Here is a 25,418-nt window from a genome sequence, read left to right on the forward strand (position 1 = left end):
AATTCATTAATTGTCTTTAATTAGCAATTTGGTTTTTCCACGTAAGTAACTTTGTTGGGAAGTTATTGCCTTTTGTAACTGTGGGTTAACAATTAGCTAATAAGATTTTCCGAGAATAAATTGAGATATTGAGATAGCAGATGTCATTATGATTAGAAATTAAGATAACAACCAGGTGATTTACTGTGGTATCACCAACAAATTGAAATCAGGAGGAAATCAACTGAGAGAACATTGTGGGTGCTGTTGTTCCCATTGTGGTTGTTATGTGTTGCCAGTATCACTGTGTGCATGTGTACATGTCTATGTGTCAATATGCTTTTTTTTTTTCTCATTAAACTCCAGGTATGACAGTGATAGCTGGTGCCCGCCATTACCGGTACAAACATACTTACACCAGGGTATGGAAGATGAACTGGAAGAAGATGATGATCGTGTCCCAACACCTCCTGTCCGAGGCGTGGCTTCTTCTCCTGCTATTTCCTTTGGACAGCAGTCTACTGCAACTCTTACACCATCCCCACGGGAAGAGATGCAGCCCATGCTGCAAGCTCACCTGGACGAGTTGACAAGAGCCTATCAGTTTGATATAGCCAAGCAAACATGGTAAATATTCTTGTTAGGTCAGGGGACCCAAGCCTTCAGCACAGGGATAGAAAAAATGTTCTTTTACGATATAGTCACAAGAAGTTCTCATAGAACAATACAGCTGGGATTAGAAGTACTTTTGTGCAACTCATTAATCATCTGGATAAAGAAATTGGCTAAGGAAACGTTAAATAATTTGATCAAAGTCACATAACTGGTTAAAGAGTAAACCGGAGCAAGAATTCAGATCTGCTGAATTTCAGGCTAAACTGCTTTTGGCTACACCAGAATCTTATCTAATTTACAGGTTAGCTTCAATTAGCTTATCCTTGAACTCATTTCCAATGCCATAGTAAAAGACTCCTTTTAGATTCTTCAAAGTGCCTGTGATTAATTCTGTATGTGGTCGTGAATATGTAAATGTAAGCTTCTGCAAATCACATATGGTCAGTGTCAGTTATTAAAAGATCCTTGGGCTGAATTAAATGAGACAGAGAAAAAACAGCAATATTAGTAGATGCATTAAAAAGTAAAACCTAGAATAAATTACAAATCCCAAATTCCTTTTTTTTTTTTAATCAATCCACACCCTTTCCTAAGGTAGAGATGGCAATCTACTTAGGTATCCTGTGCAAGCATGGAAAGAATACAAGTGGGATGAGCTCTCACAATTTTGTACAAGTTCTCTAATGTGCTCTCTTTTCTCCCAAATAATGACATGTAAGTCTGACTCTTGAAATCTCAATGGCATACCTCTGATTATCTTCTATTGATTTCCATGATGTAATTGAAATTAATTTTTTTATAAAATAGAATTTGCTTTTCTTTCTGATAGTTTTAGATACTAGGATACTTGATAATGAGATGAATCTCATTCTCAGTGTTAATGAAATCTTTCTTTTAAAAACACAGCAAAATATACAGAGATACTAAAACCAGCCCAATCACATAAAGCTTATTACGAACATAAGGATCTTTTCTTAGAACCAGAGGTTTCTGAACATTTTTTTTTCTCAGTCATCCGATGTTTTCTCAAAGGCCTCAATCTACTGTTAAAACAGTATTCTTTTGCATCAGGCTGCTTCATAAAATACCACTATTTAAGTTGAAGCCCACTGCTTTAAGAGCCAAAAGATTTCTTTCAGATTAACTAATGCAACCAGGTACTTTAGTTATTTAAGGCACAGATTCTAGCTCAGGTGTTCTCAAATTTGCCTGCATTTTGGAATCACCAGGATAACTTTAAAATATAGTGCTATCTAAGCACCACCCCTGATATTCCAGATCGCTACTTACCAGCTGTATGACAGTGAGCAACTTGCTTAACCTTTGTGTGCTTCCACCCCCATTTGTAAAATGATAATGCTCATACCAATTAGCTCATATACGATGTGAGAGCACAGTCTCCAAGATCACCCTCGGTTCCAAGAATTCACTAGAAGGAGCCGTAGAACTCATTGAATACCAGGACACTGAAAGTTATGGTTTATTATGTTGAAAAGATACAGATTAAAATCTGCCAAGAGAAAAGATGCAAAGGACAGAGTCCAGGAAAGTTCCAAAGCTAGAACTTCCAGTTGTCTTCTCCCAGTGGATTTGTGGAAAGCATTACTTTCCTAGCAACAACATAGGACAATATGCATGGAGTATTGCCAATCAGGGAAGCTCATATGAACCTTGAGTTTCATGGTCTCTCTTGCAGCTTTGTCACATAGACATGGTTGGCTATCTGCATGGCTGATCTCAGTCTCTAGCCCCTCCAGAAGACTAGCTGATACCATGTGACTGAAAGCCCCTACCATAAATCACATTGTTAGACTTTCTGGAGAAGCCTAAGGTCTCCAGGTGAACAAAGACACTTCTATCAGATAGGACATTCTAAAACTTAGAGAGAAATTACCTCCCTGGAGCACAAAGCAAAAGCTTAAGTTCTCTTTGGGCAAAGTCAAATTCTTTATTATTCATCACAGTTTTTGTGAGAATTAAGTGAATTCTGCCTGGCTCAGTTGATAGAGCATGCAACTCTTGATCTCAGGGTTGTAAGTTCCAGCCCCATGCTGGGTGTAGAGATTATTTAAAAATAAAATCTTAAAAAAAAAAAAAGAGTTAAATGAGCTTGCTCTTACACAGGACCTAGTCTAGTATCTAGCTGTATTATAGCTGTTATTATTCAGAATGGCTCGGGTTTTCACCTGAATTGTTCATTGCTGTCTTTCCACTCTTAGAAGGGCACTACCCTTTGTGAGTGTTGCATAAAGATTTGCTAAATGGGTGAACAAACTAGTTCTCCACCTGCTCCAGGTACCCATAGGGCAAACCCTGTTTCTTTCGCTGAGTATGTTTTTGTTCAGTCCAACAATCCTCCAGGGTGTCATTAGTGACGCCCTTTGTAAAAGTTATGAGCCTGTCTGTGCTCGCACAGAATCTCAACCTTCAGGAACAGAATGCCCTCCTCATCTGAGCTGCACATCAATATCACGGGAGGAGCATTTTAAAAAAATGCTAATTCCCAGGCTCCACCTCCAGGGAGTCTGTTCATATTGACCCATGCAGTGCATAGCACTGTGCTCATCACTACAAGAGATTTATAGATATTTTGCACCCTCTTCCTATTTCAGTTTATCTCCTCCTCTTGCTGAACTCAAGGATTACATTTTACGCCTTAATGTATATTTGTTCCAATCAAGAGGTGTCAGCAATGATGTAGGACTGGAATGTTGGTTTCTTTGGTCCTTTCCAGGACAAAAGTGCACACCATTAAAGGAGAATGAATCATGTATATAAATATCACCTTATATTCTCTTGCTCATGACTGGACTCAGTCCATCCTCGATTCATAAACAGAATTTGAGGCAACATTTACAAGATGTCATCATCAACACTCAAGATTTTCTATACTGGTAGTTTAGAAACTTCCTGATTTTGCATGAATGAGCTATGATGACTGTCAGATAAAGACTTGGGGCCTCAGATTCCTGATCTGTTAAATTAAAAATGTGTCTCCTAGAACTAACATCTTAGGGTTTGTTTTTTTTTTAACATTGAAAGATTTAAAATGTTGTTAACATTGGAATTGGTTGCCAGTTCAAGAATGCAGTTGGGAGAGGAATGTTAAACAAATTCTGGAAGAATGAAATATTTTCTCCAAAAATGCAAGTGTTAAAAATCATCTTGTATCTTTAATTCAAAAACTTAGGGTAAAAATGCATAACACTTGACTTACATGTGCCTTAAGTAGCCTACATCTTTTAAATACTTAGTATTGAGATTTTTTAAAAAAAATTATTAAGATATGTGGTGTATTCACTCCTTAATGACAGTAACAAAAAGCAATGACTTTCCTTTATATCATGGCATTTATAATTTAGAAGAAACTCTTAAGTAGTCACAAAATAAATCAACTGAACCCCAGTGTCCAGCTCTCCATTTTGCTAGCCATGCCATTTGAAACAAGTCACTTAAGTTGGAACTTTAATAGATTCTAAGACAAAGGTGATAATACAAGTTCTGTCTACTTCACAAGGTTGAGATTGAAGTTACACATGCATTGCAACGGGTGTGTTTAGCACACCTCATGTTTCAAACACAGAGAGTGCTCAGATGAATCTTTTCTATATTTGAGATGTTTTAGATTTGGGGGGCTAAAACAGAGGCACAAATAAGAAGCTAGAACATAAAGGAACCATTCCTACGTTAAACTGGGTTAAAGTTGAAACAACCACCCAGCCTGATTCATGGGGGATGTGTTGGAAGAAAACCTTGTAGGGCAGGCAATGTGCTCCTGTCTGGGAGAAGGGTTATTGGTATTAACACTTCATGTGACATTTTTTTCTTCATAAGGGCCAGCAGGTCACATGGACCACACATGCTGAGTAGAATTTTGACATTAAACTGTAAACAAAATTATTATATTCTTTTGGGACCAAAAAAAAATTTGCTTTAAGGAGTTATTTGTGGCAAATACTCATAGTCTCCTTTGGATGATTTATTTACACAAAAATGCTGGGTCTGTATTTTTTCTCTGTATATTATCCCATAAATACCAATGGAAGGGTGTAACAGTCTACACTGTTGTTGTTTGAACTAGTCATGTATACATAGCCCATTGTCTCTGCTGAAACGTAAGAAAGCACCATAAGCTCCAAAATTAGTTAGCAGAAGGCAGGAAGATAAAATGAGTCGTCATCACATGCTGTTTAATTCTAATCTTGTAGGATGTTAATAAATTCCCTTTTTCCCCCATTTGAATTCTAGGCACATTCAAAGCAATAATCAACCTCCACAGCCCCCGGTTCCACCATTAGGTTACATGTCCGGAGCCTTGATTTCCGATTTGGAAACAGATGTTCCAGATGATGATGCTGATGATGAGGAGGAAGCTTTAGAAATCCCCCGGCCCCTGAGAGCACTAGAGCAGACACCTGGATCCAGTATGGACAATCTAGACAGCTCTGTGACAGGTAACGGAACTGATTTAATAGGAATAACTGACCTATTTGTAACATTAAAATGCATCAAAAATCAAATACTTTCTTATGTAAGATTTATTCCACTCTAACTATTTCTATAACATTTTAAATATGTTAATATTAAACACAAAATTCTAAAAGGATTTGGAAATACTTTTGCTGCAAAAATGATAAGAAAATTCATGAATTTTAAAAAGCTTTAAAGACATGAAAGAAAACTCAATTATACCCAGCTTTCATGAAAAGTTCACTCTACTGGGGAACCAAGTCTATTACATAAAAAAACCTTGACTTTTAGAAATGATATATTTTGTATATCAGGAGCAACATACAAAGTGAATGCAATCTTAAAACGCTTCGCGATATTTCACTCTGTAAAATCATTCACCGATGAAAATAAGCAAGTCTTCAGAATAAGCCTCTCTAAGGTTGCACAAGGTATTATTTTTGGAGTGGAAAAAATGTATAGTGAGATAAGCCATACATTTACGCACTTCATATCATTGGATTCAATAATTTCTCGTCTCCCAAGAAATATAGTTATTTTTGCTATTTACTCCTTCGGCGTCCTCTGCTTTGCTCACCATGTGAAAGGTTGCAGTTGCTACTCTCCTAGGAGGATCCCAGGACTGCAACCTATTGCCAAGGATTTAAGTTTATCCCATTTTGTTGAAAAAACTTGAATCCTAACGTGTACACAGTGAATATGGAGAAACATAAAAATTTCATCTTTCTATTCCAGTAGGTATCCCTTCTTTGACACACACACACACACACACACACACACACAAATGTCTCCTATAGGACAATAAAGACATAATTACCACAAAGGTAGATCTTGCCTTTGCCGGGCATTGGGTCTTCTCAGAAAATCACCCATTTCTGTATTGTCTTGATGATATCGTCTTCATCCTTGGAGGCAAGTACAGTCCCGTTTAATTCATTTGTACTCCAGCGCTCCCAACTTACACAGATTTTGCACTACACATTAGAGTTCAGCCAACACTGATGGAAACTTCTTTATGGCAGTGATGGAGAAGGATAAGGACCTATATGTTTCCTCTGTATGCCTTCCTGAATAACACAATGTGTGACGCATGAGTCCACTTTTTTTATTTTGTTTTGTGTCTTACCTGGGGGCAGGCATGTCTGCTTGCCAGGCTAATTAAGATTTAAGAACTGCAGATATACTGCTGTGATTTGAAATCCAGATCCAACCGAAGGTGGCAGAGCAAAAGTTTAAATCTTTGAATGCAGAGAGCTAACTTATTAGTACACTATTATGTTAAGCCCCTTTGCCTGAATTTGAAGCATAATCTCCTTAGGGGTAAAATTCTGCATATTTTTGCATATCTCACTAATGATACTGAACTCTTTTCCATTAGGAATGCAATAAGAATTGCAAAAATAACATAAAAAAGGGCAGCTATAGCCTATGTAGTTCTTTTATTAAATATTATAATGTCAGAGATGAAAAATATATCTCTAAATCAGGAGACTGCCATTTTGTACTTTTCCATGCTCACCTGTTAGAAGCATGTTAGGGTATTTAATATGAATGTGGTTAAAACCAATCTGCCTTTCTCCTTGTAGTGAGTATACTCTTCATTCCAAATGAAGCTTTTATTGCTAAGAAAACAATCTGTTTTCCTCCTTGAATTCACTGCTTAATTACCGCTGTGTGTAAAAACCTCAGGGTGTTTAGGTATCTATTACGTGACGGATTTACCCTACGAATAATACACGTCCTCAGTGTAGGAAGCTGTACTCTACAAAGTAGCCGAAGAGGAAACTTTACTTTCTTCTTCTCTTTTTTTTTTTTTTTGCTCTGCGATAACTGTGGGGAAGCTATGCTCAAAGATTTAATTTGTCTTCTAGTAGATAAGTATAATGTAAGTAAATATGAATTAATATAAGAGTAAATATGTTTTCTCAAAAAACCGTGTGTGTGTAGGAAGTTTGAATGACGGTATAGATGTGTGTGAGAGTATAGGTAGGGTTTGTGGTTATATCTGCATGTGAGTGGATGCGTGTGTGTGTGTGTGTGTGTGTGTGTGTGTGTATGAGTATAGGTAGGGTTTGTGGTTATATCTGCATGTGAGTGCATGTGGGTGTGTGTGTGTGTGAAAGAGAGTATATGTAGGGTTTGTGGTTATATCTGCATATGAGTGGATGTGTGTGTGTGTGAGAGAGTATAGGTAGGGTTTGTGGTTATATCTGCATGTGAGTGGATGCGGGTGTGTGTGGGTGTGTGTGTGAGTGGATGCAGGTGTGTGTGGGTGTGTGTGGGTGTGAGTGGATGCGGGTGGGTGTGTGAGTGTAAATATGATTGTAAGTGTATTAGAAAGTGTGTGTGTGTGTGTACATGCAGGCATGTACACGTAAGTGGAGATGGCCCTGAGGTGAATATATGTACAAACCAAATGTTACAGAAATCAATCTACTGATGTATATTATTCTAACGTGTTTATGTTTTCTTCAGACACTTAAAGCTAGTTTAATGGTGCTAAATGAGGTGGGCAATAAAACAGACACTGTTTCCATTGGCTTTTTATGTTTTTAAGATGGTAAGTGACCACAGAGAGGATTCTGATCTTACTGTATATTACTTGGGGTTCTAAATTCATGTGTGGTATGAGGAAATCAGGCATTACTTTCACCTAAATCACCTGGTAGAGATTTTCATTTTCATGAAACTAATAACCATTTTTATTAAATGGAACAAACAGTTCTATTCCATTCCCTGAAACTCTAAAGCCAACCAGAATGATAGCCCAATGATAACACAGAGATGGGTTAATAAGCCTGTGTGTACAATTATTCAGGATTTTACTTGGATATATCACATTCCAACCCTTAATCGCATTAAGTAATATCAGCAGCTAATAGGGTGCAGAACCCATCTTTATAAAGAAATAATTATATTAATTCCCAATATTTTCATAACAACGAAGTAATTTGTGATAGACATCTTCAATTTTGAAATAATGGTTCATGAATGGAAAAGCAAGAAGAGAGGGAAATATCTGTAGTTCCATATCCCATAATCTCATGTCTTAGCCTGGTTGGTCTGCTGTAACAAAAGGCAGTAGACTGGGTGGCTTAAACAATAAGCATTTATTTCTCACAGTTCTGGAGGCTGGGAAGTCCAAGATCAAGGTGCCTGAGATCTGGTTCCTGGTGAGTTCCTCTTTCTAGCTAGCAGGCAGCAGTCTTTGTGCTGTGTTCTCACATGGCAGAGAGAGCTCTCTGGTCTCCCTCTCTCTCTTTTTAAAGATTTTATTTATTTATTTGCCAGAGAGAGAGTGAGAAAGCCAGAGAGCACAAGGAGGGGGATCAGCAGAGGGAAAGGGAGATGCAGGCTGCCCAATGAGCAGAGAGCCCCACGTAGGGCTCGATTCCAGAACCCTGGGATCATGACCTGAGCCACAGGCAGATGCTTAACGGACTGAGCCACCCAGGTGACCCTAGTCTCTTTTTATAAGGTCACTGATCCCATCGTAATGAGCCCACATTCATGGCCTCATCTAAACCTAATTATCTCCCAAACATCCCACCTCCTATACATTAGGGATTAGGGCTTCAATACATGGATTTTAGGGAGAAATCAACATTTGGTTTCCAAAGCTCAGTAATATGGAAAATGTATTTGCAAACCTTCTATATTATATTTATTCCCACAACAAACATTTATCAGATATCTCTTCCTTCCAATCTGTTGACTAGGAATTTAGATATAATAATAATAATGATAATGATAATAATAATGTTATCAACAACAACAACAAGAATATTATCTTGCACATATATAGACAGCCCTTAGTAGGTACAAGACACCCTACTAAGCAGTGGCCTGTTTTTTTGCTGTGGCTCCATGAGCTAAGAATGTTTCTTACAAAAACAAAAAAGAGACAGCAAAGTCTCAAATATAGGGTATCTGGCACTTTAAAGAAAAGTTTGCAGATCCTTGTCCTAAAGTTTTAAAATATATTAATTCACTTAACTGTCACAACCCTATTTTTAAAAAGATTTTATTTATTTATTCGACAGAGAGAGCGAGAGAGGAAACACAAGCAGGGGGAGTGGGAGAGGGCAAAGCAGTCTTCCCGCTGAGCAGGGAGCCCGATGCGGGACTCGATCCCAGGACCCTGAGATCATGACCTGAGCCGAAGGCCTAACGCTTAATGACTGAGCCATACAGGTGTCCCTGTCACAACCCTATTTTTATTCTCATTTTATAGATAAGGAAATTGGGCCATAGAGGGGTTCAAAGTATTTTTAAGGTTACCTACCTGATAAGTGGCAGAAGAATTTTCAAAATTTGTTCTCACTCTTAAGATAAATTACCATGATCCCTTCTCTGGATATGCCCAACTTTTTTTTTTTTTTTTAATCTCTGAATTTAACATATTTAAGAAGAAAATGATTTCCTGGTCTATTACTTAACATATGGATCTCTGTCTCTGTCCCTATCTCTCTGTGTCTCTTCCTTTCTGTGTGTATGTGTGTGTGTACACATACGAATAAATAAATATATATGTATATGTACATATATATATACACACATACAAATACAAAATATAATTTTATCTCTGGAAACATTAGTCCTTACCCCCATACACTTAATCAAGATTAAAAATATCTTAACTTTTAGATGTAACTTTTATTATTTATTTTCTTATATTTAGTTCTATATTCAGTTATAGTAACTCATGCTAACAAAAATCAACTGCATCAGCACTTTTTATAGGAAATCTCCTTTATAATTTAATTTATACTATAATTTTAACCTATTTGGTTATAATAAAGTATAAAACTATCTTGATTATAGCACATCACACTCTGGGGCTAGAAAGTAAACATCCAGAGTTGTTTCAGTCTTCAGGACTATGCTTACCATATTTCCTCCTTAATGCCAAATCCACTATTTTGGGGTAACAGGACAAGGAGAGGAGTTAATACTTCTTTCTATATCTTCCATGATGGGAGTCCAGGGTAAGAGTTTCCTGAATTTAATGACTCCACCACAGGAAAAAAGAAACAGAAGGCAATGTGAGAGAAGACAGAAGGAAAATGTCCTGTACCTGGTGCCAAGATTCTAACTGCTTCACTGATCACAGAAAGTGCAACGGAGAGTGAGTGCCATGAAGTGAAACGAATAAAAGTTTCCTTAACTGCTGGACCCCACATAAATACTACGGCTGAACGGAAATCGTGGCTTTATATTTTCTGTATTTTATGTCCTTGGAGGTTTTTACTGGAACTCCCCAACCAGATCGTTTTGAAAACAGTAAAACCTGGCAGCCTCACCACCTTCCTCGACCACACAGCTTTTAGAGAATTGGCCACTCGAGAAAGTGTGAACTGATGCCTTGCTTTTGTTGCACAAACTTAAGTAAAATATTTTAGAATTAGGGGAATTTCAGAGATAAGGCTACAAATAATTAAATCACTTTCTTAGACTACTTCAACAGCTGTGATGTATTTAAAAAGATATTAAACATATACTTCAGAATTTAACAGATAAAAGGGGAATATCATATATTCAAATTTTATCTGAGTGAGACAAGTTAACAGGTGCCATATGTCCCAAGGAAGAAATTTTGTAATGACTTATTTTGCTTTCCGTATATATTACACATTCTTTCCTTCTGAGGAATGGAGGTGTAATTGTTGCATATTCAATATGTTTCAGTGAAAGAAGGATTTCTAAAGATTAGACATGTTTTTCTACATTTAAGCAGAGGTCAATATCTGGATTGATTTGTCCAAAGACACTTATAGCTGAAGATTTTATTTAACAGATATTTAGACTGATTGCACTTAATAGGAAGAGTTCCTGGATTAAATATTGGCTGAAAAAATGGGGGACAACCAGTTTTTGTATTTCATAAAAATGGTAATGCAACAATTAGCAGGGTCATATTATAAAGCACAGACTTTACTCTAGCTTAATGGATCTAAGGATAAGCATTTATCAGCAAGGAAGGATTTAGCATAAAGCGACATGTAAATGAATTGATGACTGATCATAAATTAATTTTAGTGCTGAAGATGTAATAGAGACACAGCAAGATGCCACTTTATCATGGTATTTTACTGCTCAGTAACATTTGAGCAACAACTTAATGTCCTATATGCAGTTCTTCTTTAATAGCTTGAATAAATTTGAGATTTTTTGGCCTTTCAGCAACTTTAAACCTGAGAAATTTCCAAAGATTGAAAATGTAAACACAAATAAATTTGGCTATGTGACATAAATTCATTTTTCATTAAATGTTTAAATATGTATTGATGATGTTTGGGGCTATAACATGTCAAATTGGTATGGATTGCTTATAATTTGTAAAGAATCTCTACCTGAACTCATTCACTTGGTGAGTGAGTGTTCATTTTAATGTTTATGTTTATATTTACATTTATGAAAGAAAACCAGTTATCCCCAAACTTGCTTACTTTCTAATTCATGAATCAATGCGTTTCTTTCCTTCCTATCATTGCCTTCTTTTTTTGTAATGGTTTATCCAAATGTTCAGATCGTTCCTGATGCTTAAATCTAAAAAAAGAGCAAGAACGGTAACCACAGAGAGGCAAAATCAGTGATTGCCAAATAAATGTAATAGTTATACAACATGGAAGAAATTTAATATACGTTATATATTTTTTCTTCATGGTGTATTGCAAATTTTGTTTTAAAATATTCCCCACAAATATACCCGCTCCATAGATCATACTTAAATAGAGACAAGGGGCTATCAAAGATAAAGAGTGAGGGACAAAGAGGAAAGAAAATTTATTGTCTTCTTTTTGTTTGTTTCCTTCTTGCCCTCCATTTTGAAGGGGAACTCAATTATACTAACCTGAGGTCACTTGCCCCTCTTTAGCTTGGGTTATGAGGCTTCCTGTTGCTCACCAAGGCCAAAGCTGTAATGGCATGTGTCTCTTCAACTTTGAAGTCATCTATCTAGTTTCTTAGCTCTTACACAGAGTAGCAAAGAAAACAGAGCTGGTGTTCTTTCTTTATTGACCAAAACCTACTCAAAGCCATGTCTTCCATGCTACTCTCTCTTCCCATGGAAAAGAAAAAGAAAGCACCAATTTCATGAATAACTGAGATTTCTGAGGGCATAGCAAGGAGCATTAACAATCAAGGTAAACTCAGAGCAAAGGCACCAAAGTAGCTGAAGTGTTTAGGGACTGGCAAACTTGTAGGATGAAATCTGCATATGAAGGACTCACGAACACAGGAGATGAACAGGGTGTTTTTGAAAAAGTCAAGCTAAGAGTGAGTCAAGTGAGTCAAGCTAAGTGACATCTCTGCTAAGAGATGTCATTGAGTGACATTTCTTTAGTGACACTGCTGTGGTGTAGGACTTTTCCTACTTTTTCAGGTTCAGAGACTGTATTTGTCAAAATGATAAATCCTGAAGCTCGAAACACACAGCAAGCCAACTTGAACAGGAAAAAAAAAAAAATGAAAGAAAGAAAATCCAGTTATTTCTTGGCTGGTTATCGTGGAGGAAATAGAATTAAAACAAAAAAAATGGGCTAAGTACATTAACATAGGTGGTTGAGTGTGGATGGAGAACGCAGGAAAAAAAAGCAAATCACCACTTCATATAACATTATTATCTTACACTAAAAAAGATATTGATAAATGTCAGTATTCAAACGTATCAAAACATAGCTAAGATATGTATATTAATTAATTATTTTTTTAGTTTTCCCTTTCGGGTAATAACTCACTTCTTTTCCTATTGTCCAAGTTATCAACAAGACTGACATTATATTCCTTACTTAATACATTTTCTACAAGTTCTTATGAGCATATTTTTTTCTGTAAATAAAATAAGTTCATTGCTAGGAAATGGCACATGGGCTAGAATTACATATAGGATTTATGGCGAATAATGAGAACATTGAAGACATTTAATTCAATATGCTCGATGTTTGTTGAATTTCTCCTGGGCAAAGCCCCCATAGAAGAAATATGAAAATGAGTAAGAGTCCCCCACTTCCAAAGTTCTACTGTCTAGAAGAAGAGCCATTTATATGCAAGGAACTGTAGTTTGTAGAGACCAGATATGCTACTGTATGCATACTATTTGAAAAACACGAGGAGAGAAATTGATTCCTCCTAAGACAGGGTTAAAGGTGAGGTGGAATCAAGGTGATAAGGCTGTTGCTTGGGACTTTCAAGGTTGGCGGTGGTCAGTAGAGTTAGCGACAATCCAGAGTTGTGTTGAAGGAACCAGAGGTAATGCTGTGTATGTAGGTCAGGCAGTGGGACTACACAGGCTGTAAGAGGGTGGAGGGCTGGAAGGGTGGGCAGGGCCAGATCCTGAAGGATCTCAAAGTCTCAACTTGGGATCCGGACGTGGCCTTAGCAAACCGGGTAAGGTTTTGAATGGAGGAACAAAATGAGAAAAATAATTCAGATGACAATGAGGAAGATAAGAAGGGACCAGAAGGAAATCAAGAGGTGCCTAAGAATGAAATTGGAGACAGAGAAAAAGGAGATGCTTGTTTGGAGAGGGAGTTTCGGAGAGCTGACACGGATTTAGTTGCAGATGCTCCGCAGACTTTTAGAAATACAGAAAACGGTGCATAGAAGGGACCAGGATGGGGCTCTCACGAATTTCAAAACTCTCCTCAGTTCTAGGGTTTCATATTCTCTGGTGATCACTGACTGAATCACTTTGACTTTTTTCTTATCTGCTGTAACATTATATTGCAAAGCCCATTGCATCATTTCTCCTTTCGTTTTGGGCTGTTGGTGCTTGACTTGTGATTATTAACTCAGAAATGGTTCTATCAGAGGAGGCTCAGTTGCTGCTGTTATCTGGCCTTCCTTGCAGTGGCCTGTGTCAGGGGAATTTGTTTGGAAAGTAAAAAGTGTATCTCTGTTCTTTTGGCAAATAGAGTCAAAACTCTTTCTCTGCTACACTTAACACCCTTTTAACTTCTCGGGTTCTTCTAACCCCTCTGGTTTCTGTTTTCTCTCTCTTGAAAGTGCATGAACCCATGTGATTGTATCCTGGCACCTGGACTAAAAATACAAATACTGCATCGCAGCAACACTCCTAACTATACTGTTGTCTCCCAAACACTGGAGAAAATTGGGGGGGGGGACATCTATGGCACTTGATTTTAATCTCTTTTTTGGGAATGTGTAATTGGTTGATGTAGAAAGCATAAATGAGCTTCTTATAAATAATTTTTTGGCTCTCTTTTTTAAAAAGTTAGGCTAAGCGACACTTGGCACTTTATTGTGCCATAAATTAATGGTACACAACTTAATAAATATTGTAATATTAATTGTATCAAGTAATAGATTAAGGTTTCCATGTGCCTTGGTCCAAGAAAAAAATCTAAACTTGTAAATGACTTGCTGAAAAATTAAGAAGACAAGGTATTTCTCGACATCTTCATGTTTTGCAATTCTTGACACATGAAAGTGCAGTTCTTTTCCTTTATTGCCATTATCGTGTTTTGCAGAAAAATCCATATTAATGCCAGTTATATCCTTCATAATGGTTAATTTTCTAAGACAAAGACTCATAGTAAAGAGAAACCTGGAGTTCTTAAAACAATTAAAAAGCAAAGAAAGCATCCTGAGCTTTGAAATTAATGGAAATTTTTAAAGATACACTTTTTCTTTTGTTCTAAGTCTATATGCTCTGATACTATTTATACTTTTTTTGTTTTTGGTGTTTGTTGTTATATGTCCTGATTATTTCAATATGTATTTTAAAATCTTGAAATGATTCTAGCACTTCCACAGTATACCAGTGTATGTCGAATGGAAATCATTGTTTGAGTCTGCATTTAATTCAAAATATATGTTCACCCTCTTCCTTCATCGGAGTCCTTGATAAGTCTACTTTAAATACACTACGATTTATTTCAATAGAAGTGTTCTTCTCTGAATTGTAGGGCTAAAATATACGTAGCAATTCTCTTTCAGAAAGTGATTACGTGATAATTTAAACAATGTCAGACTGGAACTATACGAAACATGTTTTGTTTATGTGTCGCAAACAGGTACAGGTTTTAAAGGAGATTCATTCTTCTGCACTAGGAATGTTTCAACCATGGAGGAGGCTTGCATGTGGCTGCAGAAGTCAGGATGAAACCAGATTTGCCTCAAGGAGGAGTGAGGAGTTGAGGCAGCCTACTTGTTCCTTAGTAGAGTGTGTGCAAGGAGATGGGCTGTCCAATATATACCACTCACTAGACAACTACATTTGTTTTTAGGTTCAATGGTAAATGGATGGGGCTCTGCATCTGATGAGGATCGTAACTTTTCTAGTCATAGATCTAGCGTAGGTAGCTCCTCCGATGGCTCCATTTTGGCCAGTGGCAGCTTTGCACACGCACTGGTGGAAGCGGCAGATAAAGCTGGTTTTAGGCTGCATGGAACCAGCCTTACAAGAACAGGTTGGTAGACCCTGAGTCCACACTCTTTGCATGAGAGAATCTTGTCCTTTAGACACTGAAATATTTTTCTCCTGTTCTTTCTCCTCAGTGAGTCTGACTGCAGGGCTTTCTGTGATATGCATGACCACCGTTGTGATCCTCAATTACCAGAACTTTCTTCTGATGCTACTTTTTTGCAGAGCCAAGAATAGGCTTCTACTCACCACCTTCTATCTGTTCTTTCCTGTTCCCTTCGTGGCTCTGCTGAGTAATTTGGAAAATGCTTCCTTTTTAAATTACAACCAAGCTGCAACTGAGATTGTCATTAAATTTTCAATAACTCACATGTTGCAAAATTCTCACACAATCGATCATGTGCCCAGTGATTAAACTTATTCAGCTTTTATCACCATTACTTTCCTTTGCCCCATTTCTTTCTGCAAATGCATTTTCTGGGAAGGCTTTCTCAGCATGGGGTGAATGGGTCTAAGGCTGTCAGTCTAACAGTACAAATGGCTGATGGTCTTATTAATTGTTTGGCTGTTAAAATCTTAACCCAATAATTTATTATCTGTTTTAAAGGATGCTAATTAAAGATACACCTACTGCATTTGCAACTTGAATAAAATGATGACTACATGTGATTGCTCTTGCCATAATCTAATTTGGGTTTCTGAGAACAATTGAGTACCAATTATATAATTTTTCATGTATCTGATTCTTTTCCCCAAAAGAAATGTGAGATTCATTCTAATAATAGATGAGTAATTTGTGTTTGTTGTTTGACTGAAACAAAATAACTTTGGCATGATCCATGCTATTACATGACTGTACTTCTTAAATGCACTTTTAAGAGGGTTCTAATATATGAACTAAATGGAGCTACCTTACAAAACAAACTAATGAAGACTTTAACACATTTTTGAAATCTTAATCATATTAAACTAGTAAACTGAAGAAAAATGATTTTGACCCTTCACTAAACTCTCAGGTGATGAAAAGGAGTCTTGGAAATTTTCTTTGAATTATCCTATCAGTATTTCTTTTGAGTATGCATTAGGAATCTTCAAGCATATAAAAAAATTTTTCAAGCATTGCAGAGGTTTATTTTTCATATAGCATCCGAACTAAAATATGTTGTGATATAACGGTTATTTGAATTGTCTTGCTTTATAAAGCGTAAGTCAGAAACTTTCTGTTGCCTGAGTGCTCTGTGTGGCATAGCTATGAGCACAGCAGTGAGAAAGTGCAAGGAAACTAATAAATTAGAAGGCATAAGTGCATTTCTTACATGTATGCTAATAGCTAATAAAGCATTAAGCAACAGCGTGTCACATTGACTTAAGAAAATGTAACTACATACAATAATTTTGTGTGAAATGAGAGCATGCGCAAGAGAATAAATACATGCACATAAAACCACCCTCACCTACCATAATAAACATTCTATTAAAATCACAACATGTTGAACATTTATTAGCTACCCTTTTCACAAAATAAATTTCCCTGTGTATGTACTAAAGCTCAAGAAAAGGACATAACACAATTTCATTTTTCAATGAGAATTTGGAGTCTGCTCAGGTACAATAATAGTCATCAGAAAATACCTGATATGCAAGGTGAATTTAACCTGCTACCTATCCTATACTATATGCTAATGTTATTGAGTTTCTGTAGAAGCGGTAAAATTCATCGTGCATTTGTATGAGTTGGTGAGGTCAGTTTAATATATGTCTCTGAGCAGATCTTTCATGTAGATTTGTCAAATGCAATTACTTCAGGACCTTTTTCTGTGCTCAAAGTGAGTTTGTAAGATTCCATGGATAAAATTTGGTTAAGCAAGTAAGACAAGTACATAATTCAGTTCCGAAGTAACTTCTTTAATTTGAAGAAGTAAAAGCAGCATGAATTTGCATATATCCATGAAAATATCACTAAGATCGTCAAGGTTAAATAAAAATATAACCAAGTGATACCAAGTTTTGGGTTGGTGGATTTGTTTAATACCCATTGGCTTGAATTTTTTCAGTGGGCAGTGTGCTGGTTACTAAAAATTGGGTAAAATATATGCGACAAGGCATTTTTTTTTATGGAGATGCACCAGTATTTGATATCTTCAAATGGCATCTCTTGGCAAGTTTACAGGTTAGGCTAAGTAAGAGCAGAAATACAAAACAGGCAGAATCACTGCCTTATGACATTCTCTATACCCCATTCCCTTTGTTTTCTTTTTAGGCAAAGCTTTTACCTCCTCTCAAAGACCTCGGCCTACCAGCCCATTTTCTACTGACAGTAATACCAGTGCAGCCCTGAGTCAAAGTCAGAGGCCTCGGCCCACTAAAAAACACAAGGGAGGGCGAATGGACCAACAACCAGCATTGCCTCATCGAAGGGAAGGAATGACAGATGGTAGGTTTGTTTCCTTCTCTCTTGTCTCCTCACTGAAGAGATGCGCTCTGTGCAAATCATTAACTTAGATTAAAGTAGCTATGGTAGATTAGGCATTGTCTCATTATATAACAAGGCAGAAAACCTAGCAATATGGTCTTGTTCAAATAAAACCCAACCCTCTTTTCCAACAATCTGGAATTATTTCTGTATTACCAAGCCCCAAGAAATGTGTGCCATACCACTTTCCAACGTTGATCTTGCTGCCATTCTGGCATTTTCCATTAATGCTTTTTAATGAACATTCCCCTTTGAGGTTAGGAAAGAAAACGTAGGTAGCACATGCACTTCCCATGCATTTCTGTTTTAAACTTGGGACATTTCTGACATCAGATTGAGAGAACTTAGATGGTATTTCACTTTTGAAAAAAACAAAGTGATTTGTAATTTAACAGTTTTTTTTAGTTTCATAAATTTCAGGGCTAAAAGCATACTACAGATCATCTGGTAGATGGGTCAACAAACTTTTCTGTAAAAGTCCAGATAGTAAATATTTTTGGCTTTACCTGGCCATACAGTCTCTGTCACAAATACTCAACACTGCCATTGTAGTATGAGTGTAGTTATAGGAAAAAAAAAATGAATTGAGTGTGACTGATTTCCAAAACCTTATTGATAAATAGGCAGTGGCTGAAATTGGCCCATGGACATAGTTTGCTGATCTATTTCAATTCTTTTATTTATGTATAACATTCAGTCTTTGAGTATTTGCTGGTTGCAGGAAGCACAATATTACTGGAGATGTCCTTGTTCAATAAAGAGTAGTTCATCTCTATAAAGCAGGGAAGCCTGCTTCTCCCTCTTCCACTCCGCCTGCTTATGTTCCCTCTCTCACTGTCTCTCTCTCTCTCTCTGTCAAAAAAAAAAAAAAAAAAAAAAAAAACAGGATCTATTTCCCATATGTTCAACTTAATTCTCAGACATTTAAAAATAGGAATACAAATATTTATCCTGACGTTTTATTCTAAGGAATATTTAAGATGATTGATGTCAATAGCCTAGTATAATGCCCAACCCAAAGGTGAATTTCTTCCCCCTTCTCAGCACTATCCTCTACAGGCACACAGACTTTATCCTGAGGTAGTTCTACTAAACACCAAAAGGATGAACTTAGCCAAGCCGCACATTAGAACCATCTAGGGAGCTCTTAAATTATACCCTGGGGATTGTGATTTAATTGTTCTGGGTGAAAACCTATTGTGGGTATTTTTAAAGCTCCATGAATGAATCTAATGTGCAGTCAGCATTGAGAAGCTATGACGGAGTCCGTAGCATTCATTTCAGTCTCTTAGACTTACCATTATAGGACAGAATGAGGCTTAGTTGGGGAAGTACTTACTCTTTATTGGTTTGGGGGGAAGGGTCTGTATTTGGCTGCCATCTTTGTGCTTTCTTTTGTCATTTTGTAATTCAGGGCCAACTTTAAAAGTCAACCATAACTTGTTCTAAAAGCTTTCAGGTTTATTTATCTTTCCCGTTACCTTGTTTTCATTGGGAAGTGTTTCTGTGGAATTTGAGGGTAAGGGTGCACTCAAGATTTTGATTCCTTTATAAACGAATATCATGTGGTGAACAAAAATGCTCACCACTGCCTTTCTGCCTCAGATGATCTGAAGATTAGTTGAGCCCTTAAAACAGTCAATAGTGTTGATCTTATTCCCTCTAGATAAAAAGGACCACCCCAATTGATATGGTAGTCATAAAACTCAGAATTAATAATTTTGTATAGTTTTCCTGCTATCAATGTTGTGGAAAGAGAAAAAAATTTTTTCTGAAATGTTTGAAGATTATTTCCAAAATATGTAGAAGATAAAAAATATAAACCAACAAAATGGAGAGTGCTCCTTTTCTTCCTAAAATACTTTTCTTGCAAGTTTTTTTCAGAATGTCTGGTTAAAGCAAACTGCCTCCTAGTTTAAAGCATGATCAATTTATTGCTTATCTTTCTAAACAACAAACAGGTCCCTAACTCTTAAAGGTGCCAGCATTTCAAAAGGGGGTTATGGATTATGTGTTGTTAGTAGATATATTTTGGAAGTAGTGATATTGCAAGCGAAATTTTGGCTCCCATGTCTTCCCAAGTTTATGATTCAACAACGTTCTAATTATGACATGAGGACATTTATTACGGATGGCACTCTATAGATTATCCTTAAGGATGTTGTTATTTTATAGTAAATGTATGTGCCATAGATTTATATGGTATGAATCCATGCATCAGTATTAATTTTATAATATTTGTATGTAAAATCAAACTATTCTTTTAGGGAAGGCTGCTGTTTAGTAGCATTTAGTGTATAGACGTTTTTACACTAAAACTTTTGCTTTATACATTTTAGAATTATATTTGGTGAGTAAATTAATCAGGCTAATTACTGGCAGCTGCTATACCAAACAGGCACTTAGTACAGCAAGTTTGTTTCTCCAACACAGTAATTTATAAAGGTCAGGTGGCTCTCCTCTAAGTAGTAATGTAAGGATGTATGCTTCTCCACTATTGGGATACCATTATTTTTAAAGTGAGACATTTATGGCTTCTGAGTGAGGGGAAGACAAAATCTGGGTGATCACTTGGAAGGTTCTATGGTCAGTCCTGCAAGTGGCACATGGCACATGTCACTTCTCATTTCCCTGACAAGAGCACTGGCACATGTCATCAGACTACTGAATGGAGTGGGAAAATAATATTTTCTTGTGTCTAGTAAGAGGAACTGGGAACGGTGAAAAGCATCAGTCTCTGTCTCAAAGGCAAGGCAAACCCCAACACAAACATCGAGGATTCTTCTCCCTTGAATAAAGACTCTTCTAAGCAGGCATTGCTCAATCGAAATCTTGTGTTCCATTTGCATAAGCTAAAGAATACCCTTTAAAACCAATATATTGACAAATGCTGAAGAAAGAAGGCAGAGAAAGTAGTTTTCTGTCCATCAATCTTTTTTCCTGAGATCATTTCCTTCCAGTCTGTTCTCCCCTCATTCCTAATGTCCTGGTTAGAGAAGGGACTCTTTCCTCTGCCACAAACTAGCTTGGCCACGAACTAGCTCTGCTGCAAACTAGCCTGTACCATTAAGCAAATTTCTTTATTCATTAATCTATGCAATTCCACGCCAAATGATAGGCTGGAAACCAACAGGCAAAATTCCCTGCCTTTCTGGAGCTTACATTCTATTGAGGGAAGATAAAGAACAACATAATTATATAAGGGAAAACAAAAGTATATAAGACGGTGGTAAGAGTCATGGAGGAAAAAAACATAGGAAGTCGAGAAATAACGGGGGTGAAGGGGGGAGGTCTTTTTTAAATAAAGTCTCAGGGAAGGCTTGACCAAGTAGATGACAGTAGAGAAGGCTGTAAGATTAAAAGGAAAAGAGCAATGCTGATATCAAGGAAAGGTCATTCCCGGACACGAGGACAGCAAGTGGAAGCCTGAAGCTTATTTGCTGAAAAGTAAGAGAAGCAGTGTAACTGAAGCAGAGAGAGCAACAAAATAGAATATGAAGTTAGACAAGTCAGTGAGGGCCAGTGTTTGTAGGATCTTAAGCTTCTGTAAGGACATTGGCTCTTACTTTGAATGGGAAACCATCGAAGGGGTGTGTGTGTGTGTGTGTGTGTGTGTGTGTGTGTGTGTGTAAGGCGAAGGGTAACATTATCTTACTTATGCTTCTATTTTAAAAAAAACCACTCCAGCTGTTATGTTAAGGTAGACAAATGTGCTTCTGTGTGGAAGCACAGAGACCACATAAGAGGTTGTAGAAGTCACAGAGGGAAGAGACGTTAGAGGTTTTTCTCCATGACTCTTAACCACTGTCCCGAGGTTAAATCAGTGGAAGCAATGAGAAAGATTGAATTCTGGCTATAGCTTGGCAGAGCCCACAAGATTTGTTCATGAAATTAACACAGGCTGTAAGGCAAGGAAGTCAAAGATTACTCCAAAGTCTTGGTCACTTGTAGAATGCAGTTGCTACTAATTGAGATGATGAACACTAAAGAAGAAGCATATCTTGTAGAGGAAGGTCCAGAACTCAGTTTTGATATGTGAAATTTTAGATGCTTCCTAAACATCTAAGGTGAACTCCTCAGTATGGAAGTAGTCATGTGAGTCTGGAGCTCACAGAAGGGGAGATCCCAGCTGTAGATATTTGATTTCTTTTTGCCTTTTTTTAACCTGAAAAAGAGGATGATAATAATGGCACATATTTCATTGGACTGTTATGTGCCTGACAATAAGAAATCCTCAGGAGGCCAGTAAGAGACTCTTTAGTGAATTGATTTAGTAGAAATGAATCAACATGGAAATGAATAATAAATTTAAGTAAACATATTTGATTACATACTTTTATTTTTGCCACAGTCATTCTTAATCCATCTTTTTCCCAATTTGTTTATTTCAGTGTGCATGCCATGTTCTTTCTTCTTAGAATATACAAACTCCAAGTTTATTACTTAATTATGTAGTCATATAATTTCAGGTTAAATTAAATAGTAATCAGAATTTTGTCTAGCATAAGCAGATGCCATTTTGGCTATTTTAAAAATGAAGCTGCTTTGATGGGAATAAAAATCAATGACCAGATATGTTATTTTGAAAGCAAGTATAATAATTCCTGCTCCTCCCCACAATTGGCAGTCTTAAATCCAAACACGCAAATGAAATAATTACTTCACATTTATAATAATACATACTAAAGGAAGTCAGTATTGAATAAAAGGAAACACTAAACTCATTGGTGGATTATTCTACAAACAGATATCACAATATTGGATTAGCTCTTCATTTTGGAAGAAATGTTCCAAATGCAACTTTATTCTCCCAGATGGAAATGCTGTTCCCTTCAATAATTAGTAATTCATAATCTAACAAGAGGACATACATAAGAACTAGGAATTCTGCTTCAGCATGGGAACTCCCAAAGCAGATGCAGAGGAGAGTATTATTGTCAATTCAATGGAGGACGGTATCATTTTTCTCATTAAGAGAGAGTATAAAGCTTCTTAACAAAGTCTTTAAAAAGAACAACTTAGCCTTCCTTAAGGAAGCTGTCTTTTGTTCACAAGAAATTTGTGCTTTTTCCTTTTAAATTTCACAAATAGTATTATTAGAAATGAGAGTACAAATACAACGATATCGGAAATAATGGACTAACATTACATGCAACAGCCCCTATTAATAATATAAGTATGTAGTGCATATGATATTTGATTTTATGCACAAATAATGTAATCACTGATATTCTAAGGATGAGCAGAGAAGTTCACAATAGTATGCCAGAAAAATTAGAAGGTAGTATTGTTTAGAATGTTCAGGAGATTTCAAAATCTTCAACAAAATAATTTTAGAACTAGTATAATGGTATAAATCACATAATAGGACTAGTACACTACTTAAAGAAAGATGAAAGAAGAGATTAAGATCACAGTTGAAGACAATCAAAATATAAAGGTGTCATGATCCAAACAGCTAATGAAAGGAAAATGAAAAATTAGCCGCATGTTCGAACTTTTGATTTTTTCATACCTTATATTTAATTTAAAGAGCTTTTTTGCAAAGTTATCTATTCTACTACATCTCAAATTTTTATGATGCCTTGTCTATTCTAGCACCATGAATCATATTCTATCTGTACTCTGAACATTGGTTATTACTTATTAAAATTAATACACTGGAAAGTTATAATGTATTAGTTGTAACTCATTAGCTAACTCATGAAACGAACAGCCAGAATTGGTTGTCAGGCAGAATGTTAATTGCATTTAATAAATGTTAGCTTAACCCTTTGACTGTTGCTAAATGTACCACATACATGGGTAAAGGCAGTCATATGTTGCATATAATATGGCATATAGTTCTTAATTTCCCAAGGGCAACATTTCCGATGGAGATTGGCAGGACAACCTTTATTCTTCCCGAGGCCTTTTATTAACACAGCTGCTAAAGTGTCTAGTCATTTTGTGTCACGATATGTCTACTTTGAGGAGGTGGGGGTGGACAATGGCGAAAATATGGAGAACACATAAATTGCCTTTTATACCTTGAACGTTAGCCTCAATGTGCAATTGAAAACACTGTCCGCATATAATAGTTGAAATCAGTTGATTTTGTTTCAAAGACACTGTGATCCGGAGATAGCAAAGAGATCAATAATAGGCATTTTAGATAGAAATAACTGACCTTTGCCCCCCGCCTCCTTCCCCCAAATTTGTTTTGCATGAGTGAAACTTTTAAGATGGCACGGGTTTTTTTCTTCATCTTGAATTAAAACCTGTATTTTTTCATTAAGTTTTAGTCCATTCTAAATATTATTCACAATTTTTAGATCTTCCACCACCACCAGATCCCCCTCCAGGTCAGGGTTTAAGGCAGCAAATAGGCCCGAGCCAGCATGCTGGTAACGTGGAAAACTCAACAGAGAGAAAAGGAAGCTCTCTGGAGACACCACCAGCATCCAACTTAGAAGACACAAAGAGCTCATTGGATTGTCCAGCTAGAACGTCCCTAGAGTGGCAGCGACAAACCCAAGAATGGATAAACTCCACAGAACGCCAAGAAGATATACGGAAAGCCCTACACAAACAAAGTGTTGGACCAGGTGTGTTCTGCACAGTCCCAGGAAAGTGTGGACTTTTACCTTTTGTTTTCCTACCAGGTATTTTAGAAATGGCAGTTGTTTAAGAGCATCTGAAAAAAGTTTGCCTTGAGTCACTGAAAAGTTGGGATTCCTCAGCAGAATTTACCAACACACACTTTAAGGCTGATTCCCGTGGGGATTGTTCCTCAAGTTAACCTCTGCATAGGGGTATTTCAGCTCAAGAGACCTCCAAGCTTCACCTGTATTGTTCAGGAGACAATTTGATTTTTTGCCTTTTAATGTTTATATCAAAATACATTTAAGACCTCTAAATTTCATCTTAATGTCAATTTAATCCCTGCCTTCAATCAGTTTCATTTTGACTGAAGTTACTATAGTCATTTTGAAAGGAGAACTCTCTTCAGTCAAATCACTGAATTCATTGAAATAACAAAGTTGTTTATAAATGCACACAAATACCTCAGGATAGAAAAGGTTAAAAACTGGGCCTGTACTTTCTCCAGCTGATTAAATTTAGTTGATTGTTAACACTTCATTGGGAAATATTCTTGTTTATAAATCAAGCTTCCTGGAACTGTCCCAAAATAAATGTCATCATTTGTGGTTGGATTTTTTTTTTTTTTTTTTTTTTTGGAAGTGGTAGTGGCTGTTGGGACCTATTATAGAAATACATTTTCTGGAACATATCTTCTCATATCGGGATTCACTTTCATTGAGTATTAAAACACACACAAACACACACATAACAACATTTGAGAGTTTCTTTACACATTTATTTTTTAATTTGGACTCAATCTTTTGTAGATATGTCCACTACCCATGCATTTTCAAAAATTATATGATGTCACAACTTGGTGCTTAAGGTTTTAGAAAATGTAATATATACAAGAGCCAAAATATGTCAATT

The 25,418-nt window shown here is 36.6% G+C and overlaps 1 protein-coding gene across 18 annotated transcripts in view; it reads left to right on the plus strand.

Annotated features, from left to right (window-relative positions):
* ROBO2 (roundabout guidance receptor 2) overlaps positions 1-25,418 on the plus strand; it is a 1,626,757-nt gene that overhangs the window by 1,594,203 nt on the left and 7,136 nt on the right. For 9 of the 18 annotated variants that reach the window (XM_073891943.1, XM_073891965.1, XM_073891952.1 and 6 more), the window contains 3 exons: positions 346-606; positions 4,843-5,048; positions 17,712-17,885. In XM_073891943.1, coding sequence (XP_073748044.1) covers positions 346-606; positions 4,843-5,048; positions 17,712-17,885 — 641 coding nt within the window. Of the gene's footprint in view, positions 1-345; positions 607-4,842; positions 5,049-15,314; positions 15,498-17,711; positions 17,886-24,238; positions 24,512-25,418 lie in introns of all 18 variants that reach the window. The other 9 variants (XM_073891920.1, XM_073891929.1, XM_073891924.1 and 6 more) reach the window with 4 other exon arrangements.

This window comes from Callorhinus ursinus, unplaced genomic scaffold (assembly GCF_003265705.2).
Source record: "Callorhinus ursinus isolate GAN/ISIS: 27379988/994484 unplaced genomic scaffold, GSC_fseal_2.0 scaffold1, whole genome shotgun sequence".
Lineage (NCBI taxonomy): Eukaryota > Metazoa > Chordata > Mammalia > Carnivora > Otariidae > Callorhinus > Callorhinus ursinus.